The sequence below is a fragment of the Gobius niger genome, assembly GCF_951799975.1.
Source record: "Gobius niger genome assembly, chromosome: 8".
Classification (NCBI taxonomy): Eukaryota; Metazoa; Chordata; class Actinopteri; order Gobiiformes; family Gobiidae; genus Gobius; species Gobius niger.
The window spans coordinates 19,104,131-19,121,424 of record NC_136859.1 but is presented as its reverse complement, the minus strand read 5'-3'; the positions used below and the strand labels follow the sequence as shown (position 1 = coordinate 19,121,424).

Below are 17,294 nucleotides of genomic sequence, written 5' to 3'. Positions count from 1 at the left end.
ATCTAGGCTGCACAGCTGTCACTACTACCCTCACCCCACCTCCTCCCCTCTGCTCCACACGCACAGCAACACTCTGCGACGTCACACTTAGTCAGAGGAAGGGGAAAGCCCAGAGAAAGGCACAGAATAGGGTGAAGCAGAGATTGACACCTTTCAGTTCGATTAACCGTTTCTTCATTTGGTTTTCCGAAGGGACAATGTGGTGGAGAATTTGCTTTTTTACGAGAAACTATTTTCATCTTACACACAGACAAATTCAGCAAACTGTGACCGATAGTTTAAGCAGTCAGATGAGCACAAGGAGCAGGTGAGAGATTCCGTGACCAAATGCTACACGATGTAATGTAGAGTGAGGATTGGGACATACAGACAAATAAGGCCCAGTCTGCCTCTAATTTGTGAAGTCGTATTTGAAAGAGCTGCTGCTGAAGACAGAAGGAGGGCCTTGTCTCTGTCTGATGATTCAAATCTGATAAATGCGATCCCAGTCCTAAGGGACAGACTTCAAACAGACAGATGCTGCAGCCTGATTCGAGCTACACAAAGACCTTTGTTTGAAATAGCACAAGACATTTAACACACAGACGCAAAACGTTCAAACACGCACAAAGAGAAAGTTAAATGCACAGCACATGCGCTGTGCAAAGACAAGTGTGTTCTTAAGCATGTATGCACACGCCCAGACACTCACATGCACACAGCACCGGCAGCCATGTCTGAGTAACCGCCACAGTTCCCAAAATAGTCACTGCTATTACATACATATTACGACCCATTACATCAGATAGGAGTTACTTTCTGCGGAACACAGTTTTATGTTTTTCAGCCAGTGGCTAAAATGAGTAACTGAAGGTGCTTTCAGAGTTACCCTGAGGCACAGATATGGCGTAATAATTGTATTCATATGCAAATGTTACTTCAATTTCTCAGGATCATTCTGGACTAAACAAGTATAGGGTAATTCTCCGTTAAAACCCTGAACATCGTCCCTCTCTCCTTACACTATGAAATGTGCATCTGTGGGGGGGGGGGGGAGAAACCTGAAAGGGCATTTTCACAAGTCAGGCTCACATGTCTTTAACTTAATCTTGCATTGCTTTTTTAGAGCTTCTATAACTGATGAGGCAAATGTGAATGCTGTAAAAACTAACAAAATAAAACTAAACATAATATGCAAATACAATGTTATACAGCAAATATGAAGAGAAGGATTTTTAGACGTGCTGAAGTTTTCAGATTTGCTTTGGGACAATAAGACAAACACAATCTGTGCGTGGAATACCCTAAAAATCATATCATAATCTTTTTGCATTTTTCTATACTTCAACAGTGTTCCAGTAAGGTTCCAGCAAGTCATCACTGTTGGCAAAACTAACCAAGCTTTGAAAAAAAATGTTTGTCATCTCTGCCCCCTCTCCATCCTGCAAACCCCTACATTAGCACCAAACAGAAGCAGCAGCCATTGATAAGCTGATTTGGCTCACAAGACCGGCCCACCTCCATATTCCCATTAACGGTCCCTACATAATGGCCCTTTGACTGTAATGTGGAGCTGTGTGTGGTCCGGGCCGCCCAGGAAACGCACATCCCAATGATGAGATGGAGACACAAAACCCTGAATGAGGCGCGGACAATTGGCCGTCCCTACTCCGCGCTCCAGTCAACAGCAGTGGGAGGCACAAGCCAAGAAAACTCTGCTGACTCATGAGTAAGCACTATGAACTGTCCCTTGTCATCCAATTAGCCCGTCAAATTAAGACCCAAGACACTGAGGCCCTTCTAGGTTCAGAAAATCATAAAAAGAGTAAGCGGTTTAGCGAGCAGCCGTGAGAGAAAGGTTGGGGGGGAGTGGGGCGGATGGGGCACTCGCGTTAAAGGCTGTACAGAAATGTATGGAGAATAATTTGGCTCCAGTGGCAAGCTGCCATCAGGCTCCTGTGCAGCCATGCTTTAGACTGTACAGTGAATATGTGCAGAGTATTGGGGTGTTAGCCCACAGAGCCCACTCTGTCTATAAACAAGGAACTTTAACACCCACTCGGCCCCGTGAATCTCAAACTGGAACATTCTGAGGCCACATTGGGCCACATTTAATTAGTAGGACAAATGGCTATGTTTAGTTCCACTATATAAATGTCTCCTTGTGTGTTCTTTTTATAGATTAACAAAAATGTTGCACTAAAAACAGCCATATTAAAAAGTTGCAATCACTCACGTATAAAAACTTGATAAAGTCATATACACCACAATGGGGCAGAGCATGGCCTGGATTTACTGAGGTTCCCTGCTGAGAGTCCCCCCACATGGAGCCAAATATTTCCCCAACAGTGTGCAGCGGATGTTTAATTGTAAAGAGGGCTTTTTGCCAAAGGACACTGGCCAGCAAATATCTTTTCAGGCCTGATTTAGAACCATTGTCCAGTTACAGCAGGAGGGCAGATGGAGGGGGCAAGCAACAGGGACAGGCCAAACCAAATATGACAAGAGTGACAAGAGTATCACCAAGATAGTGATCCAAACGCAAGCCATGGCTATATCATTGTAGGACACTCAAACGTTAGATGCAACGAGGTCAAAAGCTTTTTACTGGCTTACGTGCTCCATGTATTGTGCTGTACAATAAAGTTGAGCTATGCCTTGAAGTTCAGTGAGTCCTGGTGAAGACATCATGACAGCCATTTTCAGTGCAACAGGATTTTATTTGAGGACTATGGCGGAATTTCATTATATTAACAAAGACATAAATATAGGATTTAGTTTTTTCAAAGGCTGCTTCTGACGCACTTCAGATCACAGGACAGTAATTGATATTATGTAGGACATTGCTGCACAAAGCAAAAGGGAGTTTCCTAAAGATGTCAAGCGTACTGTGTTTGTCTTATTCTTTTAATAAAAGATCAAAACAAACATAAAATAAATGTTCCAACAATGATGTAAACAGTTAATTTCATGAACATATTTAGAATGATCAGTATTATCACCCACTGTGTTCAGGCGTCTCACAGCAGTAGCTTCAGAAACCAGAGCTGTCCTACTTTCTCCTCAAAGAAGGGAGAGGGGGGCAGGACTGATGGTGAAAAAGAGACAGAGGGAGTAAAAGAGGGTGAAAAAAAAACAGAAGAGAAGATCTAAATGACCTACAGTGTGTGCACAGCTGAGAGCATGCATCCCCGTGAAATACAGACTATATAAAACTGATGTAAATGCACATTGGTCCTGCTTCGGATGATGTTAAGACTAGCTGAGCACAGGAGTAATGGATCGTGGCCTTTTAGGTGGGTGAAAGTTGTGGCTTCTAATCTTACACCGGCTGCCCACTGGGACCATGATGAAGGATGAGCCATTAAAGGTGTATCACGCTCCAGCGCCTGGGTGGTCCATGAATACTACCATGGAACTTGGTTTTTCTAATTTCTGTATTTAGTTCAGTAGATAAACACCCAAGTAATCCCTTTACATATATTTAAGGCTTGTGGTTTCCTGTCACTACCTCAGTAATTAGTCTCCTTTAATATAGTTACCCGCCTCACTGCTGACAACGTAACTGCAGCAACATAAAAGGAAATTCTAACTTGGCCAAATTGTCTACTTCTCTTACATGTAATTGTTAATCATAATTATTTGTTAAATGGTTAAAGTAGGCTTGACATTAAGAACAAAACTAAGTCTACACAGAGGCAGGTACAGACCCCTAAATCTTGCCACTCTGTCTCTCTGTCGGTAAGGAAACCCTAGGGCTGGAGTCTCTGTAGAACAATGAACTGTGTACAGGGTTTCTAAACACTATAGGCTTGTTCTAATTATCTTTTTGTCTGTCTCTGCTAGCTCTTTGTCCTTGGTGCCACTGTAGCATTGACCATGTCAAAATGTGTACAAAATGCATCACAGAACTACTCATGCATGCACACTGTATTTTTTTTGACTAGCTCAAGGCTATCATATGGAGCTCTGCACATGGCTGAGCTGAAGTGTGGGCAGAGGATGTTCACTGCAGATGGATCCGCGGTTACAGTGACACTGGCCTATTTTTTTAACTACATGCAAATTCATTTAGCATGTAACATAATTTTAATTCAATATGCAGGTCACATAAATCTTAATAAGCACACATTGCAATGAGAGAGAGTGGGCCATTGGGTTCATCCTTAAATAACTGTTCTTGAAGAAAATACTTATTGGGCATTATTCATGCAGAGAATGCTAAGTGTTTTATTTATAAAGTGGTTATGCATCATGTCAGTGATGGTGACGTATGCTCGCTTGTGTCTGTGGCAGTGGTTGGTCCATGAAGCAGGTCCAGGCATGTTTTCATTTAGCACTGGGATAAATACGTCCTTGACACATGAGATGTTCCAGACTCAACCACAACCTGCATGGCACTCCTCCAGAATGCAGTTTCACAGCCGTGCAATTTCTAATTCACTCAGTGCTGAATGTAATTCACTCAATGCTCAATGCTGCAAACCTGCTCCAGCCTAATTTATTTTTCGATTCTTCTTCTATGAACAGTGTTGTCAATAGACTGAACCTCTGTCTAAGAGAACATTATTTATAAAATCCAAATCCTGCTGATTTTGTCCATGGGCAAACGTTTGCTAAATGACCCCTTCGAGCACAAGATAGTGTGTAACAAGTTACTACAAACTCTGTAGTGCATGTGGTACATTTATTTAACAAGTAACTGAAAGATGGATACTTTCTGGCCTACAGGAGCTTCAGCACAACATGCACATTGATTTCAGAGCTTGTAAAGACATCATGCATCATTGTACACTTGTACACACTCCCACAGATGTTCTCAAGCATTTGGGCATTGAGTGCATTCCACTACGCTGTTTAGTTTACAGTGGAAAATGTTCACCTTTGACCTGGAGTATTTTCAACACTCAGGAAGTCGGCAGCCAGGGAATGCCATGCTTCAGCGCCAAGAGGGGCGGAGGAAGGATGGGTCAGTTGATCAGCAATATTGCCAGGTTTTGACCAATCATTCAATAAAAAAATCCAGATGTGATTTTAAGTGGGGGAAATTGCCATTTTGCTCTCAGAGTAATTGAGCTAGTAGCCAAATAAATTAGTAAAAAGAACTGCAATGTCGGTGTCCGAGCAGTTTCAAAAACTGCAATTTTGAATAGATGACTTTTGCAGCGTTATCCATGCATGGAGACTGAGAACGATTTAAGTTTGTTTGATTAATAATTATATAATAATTTTTTTTTTTGGCCTAATGTGTCATCATAAATGGTCTTAGTGCTTGTCCATTTTGTCCTGTGCCAAAACTGAGAATCACTTCAGGAGCTTCAAGAAATGTGCAACACGTGACCAGAAGATAAATACTTGCAAAGTCCAACACATGGCATGATAGGGACAACAATGAATGCAGATAATAAAGCAGTGACAAAGATATAGAGCGTGGATAGGAAGCACACATATGGAATCCAGACATGCCGTAGTGCAAAGCACATCCAGTCCAAGTACAGTAAATCCAACTAAATCTGCCAACTCACTGATCAAATCAGCGTTTCCACACTGGCATGACTGGGGCTTCTCAGAGAACACTGTGTTCAAGGGAGCACAAGACTCTCTTGCACTACAGAGGACAGACTGTCAAGAACCAGCACGGACAAAATTAATGGATACATGCTAACTAGCCTGCATTCAGGGCTTCTTTTTTATTGCACGAGGTTTAAGAAGTGTGGAATTTGCTGTTAATCAACACAGACGGCATAATTGATTTTGTTAAAGATTGTATAATGAAGGAAGTAGGGATGTGCAATGACACAAACTAATTTCAAACAATTAATCAAAATTTAGAAAGAAACACTTCATCTTTTCCCTATATCATCCCTAACACTGCACCTCTCACTTCTATAAATATCAGATGGTTGCGTGCCTGTGGCCTTTCACATTTTCCTGTTAGGAATATACAGCTGAGGAGAACAGCTGGGAACATTGGAAGGATAAATATGGAAAGACAGAAGAGTGAGGAAAGTGAGATAATTGAGAGTCACATGTGCCCAGTCATTCCTGACAGGGCCGTGCCACATCCTCCAGTCTTCGGAATGCTGTCCAAGTATGAGCTAAGCAAAAACACAGGAACCAACGCATGAAAGCTTGTCAGAAAGTGCCTCAAGCTCGGAAAATTCAGTAAACCAAACAAAAAAGAAAAAAAGTAGCAAAATGAGTGATGTTTGGACAGCATAGAGACATGCCAGGAGATAAGGAGGGGGAGAGAACAGAGCTCAAACACGGCACATGTGTTTTAGGTGACAGAGGCCAGAGGTCAGGGTCTGGGAACAATAATCTGCCTATTCACTGGGTGTCTTCTTGTCAAAGTGTGCTCTTCTGCAGACCTGCTGCACACATGTTCTCCACTCTGCACCCCCACACCTCGCCAGATGAAGGTGCTGAATCAAATTTCCACTGAAGAACCAACCGCAATGAGACATACTTTCCATTGCCATCATCAACAATGGATAGATACTGCCAATTGTGTAAATAGTTTACAGAGCTCACAAACACAAACACAAACACACACACACACACACACACACACACACACACACGCACGCACACACACGCACACACACACACACGCAAACGCACACACGCACACAGGCACACACGCACACGCACACACACACACACACACACTACACACGCAAAGACAACTAACAGAGTCATGAAGGCCACGATGCAGTCCTGACACTGGTTGCGTGCGCTCATTGTAAACACATACAATGAGGATTACAGTTTCCACGACTTTCTTCAACATTACTTCAGCATGTGGTGGTCCATAAAAACATGACCAGGGAAAACAATGCTGGTCTACATTACAACTATGCGTAATATTGGTATAAGGAGGATATAAGATTTGCAGTTACACTGCCCAAAATTTCCCTCAATGGCCATAAATATTGACATCACAAATTCACAGTTCTGGTCCAAAATGGTCTGGTCCAGGTCTATTCAACAATTACCGTAGCCTCATTTTAACAACATATGAATGTTTTGATATGTCTCAGCGTTTCCCACTGCACTGTTTTTTCCCATTCATTTTTTGCTCCGCTTTGTAAATGTCAGTCAGTGCACCACCCAATAACTTCATGGTGACTTTAGGTGTGTAGACCAATCCAGGGGTTCTCGTTAGGGCTGGGCGATAAATCGATATTTAAGATGATTATAATGGGATATGGAATTAGACCATATCGCATATATCAATAGAGTTCAATTTTTTAAAATTTAAATGTGCACCTTACGGAGCTTTGTTATACAGTGTTTATGATTACATTTTATAGTGAGTACTCATATTTGGCTTTGACTAAACATTTAATTTCAGGTCCATAATTTGTGACGCATGACATCCTCTGTTATAAGTCGATGGACAGTTTCTGCTCCCACCAAAAATCTAGAGAGCCGTGTCAGGAAAGGTGAAAAATGTCCAAACAATAACCGTAAAGCATCATAATATGTTACAGACATTTCTCCAAATAATCACACATAGTTCTGGCGGCCATTTTGAATACCGAAGTAGCATTATGCAGTACTACAACATGTAACAATATCTCTACTCGGGAGATAACAGTAAAAACACGGCCCCAGAGACGCACGTTTATGTGATATAACCAGCAAATGTGGCACAGACGTAGCAGCGCTGTCTGTCAAGCTACAGCGCTGTCTGTCAAGCTACAGCAGGATTTATTTCAGACTAAATTAACATCAAAGAGGAAACAGGAAACCTTTCTCTGTGATTTTTACAGTTTGTCATGTCAACAGAGTCTGAGTCAGTGTTTAAGCTGCTCAAGACGTTAGCATGCTACCAGTTAGCAACTGTCAGTGGCTTCAACATGATAAACACATGTGCGGCTCACATCTATGAACACTGAGGAAATACTACAGTAACAGCTCGGCTCTGAGCTCTGTCACATGTTGTAGCCAAGGTTTGGAGTGTGGTTCAGGGCTTTCTATTGGAGAGGTCAGACCTGAGCTGTTGAAGCTGAATGCTAGCCGGTAGCATGCTAACATCTTAAACACTGACTCACTGGTTTCTTCACATAAACGTGTGCTCTCTGGGGCCGTGTTTGTACTGTTATCTTCTTAAGCAATGATTACGAGTACATACAAATGCCACGGTCAATCGGTTGTCTTTCTTTTATATCCTGAGTAGAGATATTATTGCTACATGTTGTAGTACTGCATAATTCTACTTCGGTATTCAACATTTTTATTATTTTATTGACCTTTATTTAACCAGGATAGTCCCACTGAGATTGAGAATCTCTTTTTCAGGGGAGTCCTGGCGCCAGAGGGGACTCTATTGTATATGTTTTTAGTGGTAGGGGAAACAGGAGTACCCGGAGGAAACCTACGCAGACACGGGGAGAACATGCAAACTCAGAAAGGCCCCGCCAGGTGGGAATCGAACCAAAATGGCCACCATAACAACAAAAGTCATATGACTGAAAGGCATGTATAACCCGCCAGAAATATATCTATGTGTAGAACAAAGGATATGACTGGTTGGTGTCACTATATATCAAAGAATGTAGCAAAGTCCCACTCCTTTTCGAGCTAAAATGTTATTTATTTTATTTTGTTGGCCAATTATAGGGGCAAAGGAAGTATGTTGTATGTAAAGGTAAAGATTATGGACAGATATGGCATTAACCCTTGTCTCTGTATTTGTTCTTGAACACTGTTTGTATAGTTTTGTTTATATGGCTCGAAAGAAAATGTTCAATTCAATCCAAGTCCATGGGAATAGGGATACAATACTACAAACTCAGATTCTCCAAACAAATATCAGCAACACATACAGTAGAAGTACCCTACTTAAACAAAACAAAGCAAAAACCTTCTACATAGCCAAACCAACAAGTTTTGATCAAACATACTATACTGTATCATTTTAGTTGCAGGTTCATTTTGTCTTCTTAGAACAAAGAAACTACACACACATTATTTGTTGTGGTAGATGTACTAGGTAAAAAGTACATCTCCCACTTGTTGTTTTGTCTAACAAAAGTATAGCCTATAATATATTTCATGTTTGTGGACAAACCAAATTACATTTCATGGCTAATTTTCTAAAATGGCAAACTTGTGCTACTCCTCGCCTCATCCCTTCTGCCTTCCTTATAAACCTTGGAGCCTGTCTCTATAATTCTCTGCTAACAGCCCGTGTGGGAATCCAACCAACAACCAACATCCTGCCCATTCCAGGCAGGTCACTCAGTCAAATAAAACGGTTTGTGAATATTTACCAAACACACCCACCTCATTCGTAGGCAGCCAATGCTACGCACAACTCGTAACACAATCCTGAGCTCATAACCACACATTCAGGCGTTCAACTTTTAGCCTCAATGAAGATTAACCATGCAAGTTTTGAGATGTGGGATTTATTTATGCGAGACTTGGTAATCCGAACCACCTTTCCCTCGCTTTTCCAACACTAACAGCATGCCTGGGGATTATCAATTCATCAAGTAGCGCATGAGTCAGAAAGGCAAGCAAGCTCAGATTTTGGAACTGGAAATGGAAGCCTGTGATGTTTTACCATAAGGACCAAAACGGACCGAGATCACAGCCAGACTTTGCTCTTTATGAGAATTAGCCCGCCCTCATATTACTGTAAACCAGAGTGTAACAGTAACCAGCACTGGCTTGGCCCCATATGAATAACATTACCAGTGACAAAGGACGCACTCTGACTTCCAGGAAGAGACGTACTGGAGTTTTGCATCACTGTCTGATCCCAAACGCACATGGACAGACGCTCAAGGGTAGCAGGTACCACAATGCTTCAACACGAAGATAGTTTAAAGGGGTGAATTCTTCTGTTCAAAGCTTGTCAAATAACCGCACGTCTTCTCTGGTATCACATGTGAGCAATCAAAGCGCGTCGGAACGGGCGGACCACAGGCCAGATAAAGGACATGGAAAATTCCGCTATGTGCAGGCTGACCACAAGTACAGCTGATTTGCAATGTTTTGATTATGTTTTCCAAAGTAGCCAGCAAAGGACATGCAAAATGCCCTGAAATCATTAATATGCGAGTCAGTCAAGGTTTTTAAGTTGGAGCTAAAAAGTGCTGTAGTTTATTTACATGATGAAAAGTATTCTAGTGCACTTTGGTTGGGAAACGGCATGCTCACCTTTCAATCAGAAAGTTCGGCTAATGTGCTTTGAATAATATCTATAAAATTAATTAATTGCAATTAATCACATTTCACGTATTTTAGAGGTATATTTTCGATTTTAGGCCTGTGTGATCATTTCAAACACTTGAAAGGCAACAGCAGTTTGATTTATTACGGAGAATGATCTTTTTAAATAAGTTTATGTCGGCTCAACTGTCTAAATAAACAAGTTTGACAGTAAAATTGTTTTTGGCTTCACGCCGTGTTCGTCCCTAAACAAGATCTTGCAGGAAAAAGGAAACTGAACTGCTAAAGCAAAGTGTGATTCATTTTGATTCTTATTTTTAATCCCACTAAACCTTATGTAATTAATTAATCGTAGGCCCTAGTATAAACCTGTAAATCCGTTGTAAAAACAGCAGTTACTGGCGCACCATTGGACTGCCCATTTTGTATGACTTAAAAGGTGCACAATGCAACTTTTTCAGTGAAAAAATATTTGTATATATTTTACCTTTTAGGGACTCAGTGGCGTTATGGGTGCAGCATGGCACCTTTGCTTTCCCTCACAGTGGCGTCTATGATGCTCCAGAATCAATTGTTTTGGGGTTTCTGGACAGTTTCTGGTGCGAACCCATAAAAACAACTGATCCTGAAGTGTCATAAAGGCCACTATGAGGGAAAACAACGGTGCCGTGATGCACCCATAAAGCCACTGAGTCACAAAAAGGTCAAATATGCACAAATATTATGTTTTTAATTGTTTTAATTTAAAGAGTTGCATAATGCACCTTTAACTTTGAATACATTTTTTGGGGAAAGGTTGAGAACTTATTACTTTTACTCCACGACATTTGAGTGATGTTTTTTTCTGTAGGTAAATCCTATTTAGAAAAGCCTTATGATGCATTCTACAGATGCCACTCTGTAGGTGGAGAGTATATTTAGGTTTTGGCGCGTTGCCGTCATACTGGTGGTGAATTTGTGCACTTGATTTGTACTTTTTTACTTTGAATACTTGTCTTTTACTATATTTATTGAAGTGCCAGTACTTTTGTACTTGAATATACGCATTTGTGTAAAATATTATATCGATGCTATAAAATCATCTCTGAATTACTACCGGGTACCTTTCCCGCCTGAAATCCAGAGATCAATTTAAGCATTGATCACAATCATTTTACAGTTCTATCAATTCAGTACAGTTTTTCAGTACTTTGCAGATCGATCAAACATGTCTTCAGATTCCCAGATCCCATGAAACAACTTTGCAGGATTAGCGAGTATACGGTACACGCCTTGCAGCATTTCCCCACTTACATATGTCCCAGTGTATGGCTCTCCAGGTGGAAGGGACCCAGGACTAAGCACTGGTGAGCCGGCCGGACTGCAGAGCTCTGGGAAGGGGTTGGGGATGGCCGGGAGAGACGATGTCCTCAAGTGCTGCTCCGCTTCCTGCAACCTCCTACACACAGTCAAAACACTATATGAAATAAACACCCAGTGGGCTCTCGGTCATAACCTCCACAGAGCAGCAAAGTGAAATCAATGCTTGAGAAGTTTTGAGCCGCTGACACTTGAGATACGCCGGTGGAGTTGGACCTAACGATGCATTGCTGTACAGTATTCGAGCCTCATGTCTGTTTCTGTCTGATCTCCCCATAATGAAGCGTCTCCCGGCAAGCGGAAATCACAGACCCCTGCAGCTCGCCAGCTAATTTTCTGCAATATTTAGCACCGAGCATCAATATTGAATCAAGACATCACTTTAAAGCAGTTTTAAATTAGGCACATACAGTGCAGGAGAGCTCACAGCCCAGAAGAGACAAGCGCCTGACAGCTGAGCATCAACTTTTCAACATTCTATCATTTTTTTGGGGGGTGAAAGTCTAGCTTAAGGAGAGGGTAACTCTCTCCCCTCCTCTCTCTGTCTCTGTCTATCTCTGTTTCTGTGCAGCGAGTTCAAAAGGGAATCGCTCTTTTGATGTTGTCCCATATGAGCCGGAGAGCTAGGGTTATTGAGGGGTCAGTTCTGAATAATAAGAACTTCACATCGTGCGTTTCAGAGAGAAGTGAGCACTCATAAGAAAGAATACGCCATTACCTGCTCATCCCTCGTCTGTCAAACACTGCATAGAAAGGACGTGATAACAGATGACAGTGGTGAGTCTCGCTCCTATGAAAGCATACAATAATAAGTCGTTGGAAGCAGATTACTTGGGGCACTTTGTAGCGAAACAGACGGTCGTATTGAGTTCAAAAGTGAATGAAAATGTTGTCTTTTTTTAACTTCTTGTTGGAATGACAGCAGGAGACGGGTCACTGCGAGGGTATGGCCAGCGAGGGGGAGGAAGGCTGTGCTCAATTACTAGCAGGATGGGGACAGATGAAACTAGTATATTCTGGGAGGAGAACTATCAGGAAGTTCAAAATCTGCATTCTATTTAGACATTTTTGGCACCTTGCTTTTATTAGATAGAAAAAAATGTGTTCCCAAGAGCCGTAACGAAGTACTAACACTAAATGAATGATTGTATTTAATTGTGCTTGTACCTGACAGCGAGGATGTGCATGGGCTGGGAGCGGCGCAGCCCAGTCTGGGGGGAGTCTGCAGATGAGGAGGACGAGGAGGTGGGCTCCGGCGACATATGCGACGGGGGCTGAGCGTGACGATGATGATGCTGGTTGTGAAGATGATAATGGTGCTGAGCAGAAGGCGACTGGCCGTTGTGGAGCAGGGGCGTGGCCTCCGTCTTCGGCCCACTGCATGTGGAGTACAGACTCTCCAGAGACGAGTTCATGTCATTCACAAGAGCCTCCAGATCCACATCGTCCTCTGCGGGGGAAAAAAAATAAAAAAAATCATACAGTGAGTGCAAAAAGTTTCCAGACATTATTTGTGCACTTGTGTTGCAGAGTGTAGATCATTTAAGATTAAGGACAAAAAAAGCATTTTTGGCATTCGACTTCAACATAAAAAACATAGAAATAGAGACCAAAAGACTTAGGGGTTATGCACTGGCCATAAACCCTTAACAGAACAAAAGAGCAAGACGCCCAAAGGCTGCGTGATGAATTCAAAGTAAAAGCTGTGTATGACTTTTTCGTTTTGGTTTCACATGGTTGAGGAAGGAGCTGGAGAAGTAAAGTCCCTATAGTTGCCGAAGGGATTTTCCCAAAGTCTATTTCAGTTTCAGTTTGTTGTGGCCAGAATTTGAACCGGTGACTTGGCACCAGTGAGTTAAATTTAAAGGACATGAAAGCGCACATTCAGCATGACAATCTCGCAAGCACAATGCGGTGTACAGTGAGCTACAGTTTGTCAGGAGGCGCCACGAAACCACTTGCCCTGTTACACCTCGAGCACTTCAATCTCATTGTTTAACAGCTACTTTAAAATCAACATATTTTGAATTTCCATAAATGAACAGTGTAAATGATGACACACTACTCACTGTGGAACAATTAAAGGAGTTCTTACCTTAAAATGTGTAAAAGCAGAGTTTTATCTAGTAGCGGTAAAACATTTATTTTGTTCATAAGTATCTTGAAAAGTATACATCTGTGGGGAAAAGAGACCTTTGTGGCTAGTTGACATGATGACCTGCACTAGAGCTCCACTTTGCTCCCTGAAAGTTGTGAAATATGAATAAAAAGTAAAAATGAGGATGTTAGAAATATGTTACAAAAATCTGGAATGGGTTTGGAATGTATGTGCTGCCTTTCATTGAAAAATCAGGGCTTTTCAACAGTGTTGTTCAAAAGCCTGAAATACCAAGTAAAGCCAACAGAGGGAGACAGACGGCAATGATCAAAGGCCGTACTCACACTTGTGGTGAAAGAGAAAAGTATAATCCAAGTGGTGGGGGGAAAAAGAGGGGGGAAAAAGCGTACTATATCTATGCGAACTGCTTTTACAAATTGCCACATTCTTAAATTTCTTTGAAACAAAAATGTGTCTGAATATGTTGCTGAATCACAAGTGCCTTTGGTTCACAGGTGGCTAATCTTTGTGTAATAATAGTAACAGATAAGCTCCAGTGACTATACTTACAGATAACCTGGTGAAGGCAGTACGCCACACCACAGGCTGCTGCCTCACAGTTCATCAAGAAGCCACTGATCTGACGACTATAGAGTTTAATATGATGATTGAACGATTGACTGCTCCCAATGCACTGTGCTTATCAAATGTATTAGCCCTCCTGTCAGAGAAACTAAAAATGTATTTATTTGGCGAATACACTGAAACAACTAAAGACATAACATTTTGTACGGCCTGCTTTGTTTTTTTTAAACAACTTTTTCAGTTATTTGTAAATCAGTAAATTTTAACATAAAAAATAAAATAAAAAATACATATATTTTAGCATTAAAAGTATAATGTCAGGTGAAGAGCTTCAATAGACCATTCTCAGTTTGTGTCAATTTGCTTGGCCAATCAGAGGATCCATTTCAATTTATATTCAAATAGGCACAGTCCCAAACAGCTGTCCCAACCAAAAGTCACATGACTAACCATTTCAGAAACAAACAAAAAACGATTTTGGTCATCATCAATGCTGTTAATTTAGGGCCGCTGTGGCATAAATCTCATTCTGGGTGGTGGTCTTGTGTGAAGCACTGTATCTGAATGCAGGCGGTGTCTTTTTTTATGGACGCTCACCTCATTTGAATTATAGTTTGTGTGTGATGGGAGTGCTCAGTTGAAATTTCATTTGTTGGTTGCAGTTGCAGCTCTGTGTGAATGGCATCAGAAAGTCATCGAAGGTTGGGATGACTTTGTTAACCTTATGGTTTTCACAATAGGGCTTGATCTAATATCTGGTAAAAAAACAAAAAAAAACAGAACAGAACGTTTCGAGCATTGTAAGTGAAACGCTGCAATAAATAGTGAGTCAATTAACATAATAGATTTTTAAAAAAAGAGACAAAGTATTAGGACAACATTCTTCCCCATTTCCTCAAGAATTTAGCCTAATCCTTAACAATTTGTTGTTTTGTATTGAGGATATGAACATCTAAATATATCTAAAATGCTAATGCTTTATTGGTTTAGTCTCCAAAAAACAAGAAACAAACAAATCAATCATAAACATCATTAATTGATTGTACCAATGGAAAATTCTGAATCACTGGTTTTGTAAACCTAGCCCAAAGAGTAAAAAATGTGGAGACATTAAAAAAATGACATCACTGATGTGTTAAAAGCTGTATTTTGAGCAACATGGACTATGAAAAAAATCACTGCAGTGTTTGTTTTAAAGAATTCAGTTGTGATGATGAAATAAAAAATGACAAAATGAAAGCTACCACAATAAATGAGCCAACGATAAACACTGTCACAGTGTTCCGGACAGGAATGCAATTTGTATTTTGGTGACATTGCCAAATAGCTTTTCCAAAGGGACGGCGCTGAGACTTCTGAGACGGATGTAATAATTGATATAATTTTCAATTGGATAGTCTTTAAAATAGCACAATACACTGCATGCAACATTTTGAATTACTCTACTTTTGTTTGTGTGGCAACAGATCAATAACCAATGGTAATGTTATTGTCTTGTATTCATTGAATGCCGTCTCCCATGAGATTCATGTGCGCTGCGTTATGCCTTTCCAAACTAATTTGGAAATTGCAAACATTAGGGCGATTGAGTGTTGCTATGGGTCAGGTGCTCTTTCAAGGATCCATGCGAGAACAGTTAATAATAGCTAAGTCAGCATACTATACATACTACTAAAACGACTCCAGTAGGAGAATAGTGAAATCACCAGTATGCAGCAAAGTGCAGTGTATGGATCTGTATGATTTCCCATGTATGTATATCCAGAAAGGACAGGGGACACAAAAAGAGAGCCAACATCCCTTAAATACCAGGGGTCTCCTTTCAAAAGGGATCAGTGCACACACGGACAGCCAAGTCTGCACTGTAAAGCGTGGCTCCACACTGGGGAGCACAATACCTCTGGTGACGGGGCACACACCCACAAGAGCCAAGCCCCCTGATGGAGGGAGCGGGAGAGAGAGAACGGGGACAGAGGGGGTAGTGATGGGACGAGAAAACACGTGGGACAGGGAAAAAGGGAGAGGCCTTACACTATACCGGATCACTCACAAGTCAAAAGGAGAGGTAGAGTTCACATCAGGTCAGTTATACAGTGGATTTGAATTTAGCTCTTACATGGTGAACGTCTGGTATTTTAAGAAATAAATTAATTATTATATATAAATAGCCTTTTACAAACATATAAGTAATACAATTTGTTGTTGATATTACTTGAAAAATAAAGCAAATAATTGTATTCTCTATTTGAGGGCGTGTTTAGCTGTCTACCACTCATACATTTGACCATGAGCCTTTATAAAGCGATACATGAAATGCATGGAGTTTGTCATGCTGTAGGGGCCACGCCATCACATTGCTGCACTGCATTGGTACCATTGATGGGATTTGTCGCCTAGCAGCTGCATGTCCAGCTGAGACTGCCCTCCTCCATAGGAACAATCACATCCATGTTTCAGGACGGGCTCACATTGAGGACCACTTGAAATTTCCCAGCCCAGTTTAGAACACACGTATGTGCAAACATATCTGACCTCCTCACTCCTTCTCACTCTTAGGGACAATGTCAAAACAGGGCCATGGCAGAGTGCATGTTTGTTTTATGATGTTGCTTTGTTTTGATAAACTTTTAGAGCTATGATTAAAGATTACTTATTAAGTAGTAGCACACTTTCAACAAATTAGAATAGTATGAAGTGTAGCTAATGTCATTCTGGGGCAACCTCATGTTGTCCTTATCCTGGTGTAACATTTGGGCCATATAGCCCAGGTCTTTGTGTGTTTTGACAGCTACAGTGTACAGTAAGCCTATAGACAATGAGCTCGACTATATGGGGCTGGAGTCGCTCTGCCTGCCTAATGCAAATGAGGGGCAGCGGCCAGACCCTGAGGGACAGAACTGTTTGTGCCATCACCCCCAGAGGGACAAACAGTATGGGCTGACATACTCACGACCTTAACAAAGAAAATTGTGTAAGAAAAGAAAAAACAAGGCATTCCTCACTCATATAAATTACTATGTATTCTTGAAGTCATGAATATTTCATTATCATTTGTAACATGATGTGCCTATACTGTACGTCAGTG

General features: G+C 41.2%; 1 protein-coding gene across 1 annotated transcript in view; it reads right to left on the bottom strand.

Moving 5' to 3' along the window:
- The window catches only part of LOC306967222 (growth factor receptor-bound protein 10-like), a 42,569-nt gene that overhangs the window by 11,825 nt on the left and 13,450 nt on the right, over nucleotides 1-17,294 (bottom strand). The window contains exons 4-5 of the mRNA XM_079562152.1: nucleotides 12,694-12,976; nucleotides 11,461-11,605 (exon numbers count right to left, since the gene is read on the bottom strand). Of these exons, the coding sequence (XP_079418278.1) occupies nucleotides 11,461-11,605; nucleotides 12,694-12,976 (428 nt within the window). The remainder of the gene's footprint in view (nucleotides 1-11,460; nucleotides 11,606-12,693; nucleotides 12,977-17,294) is intronic.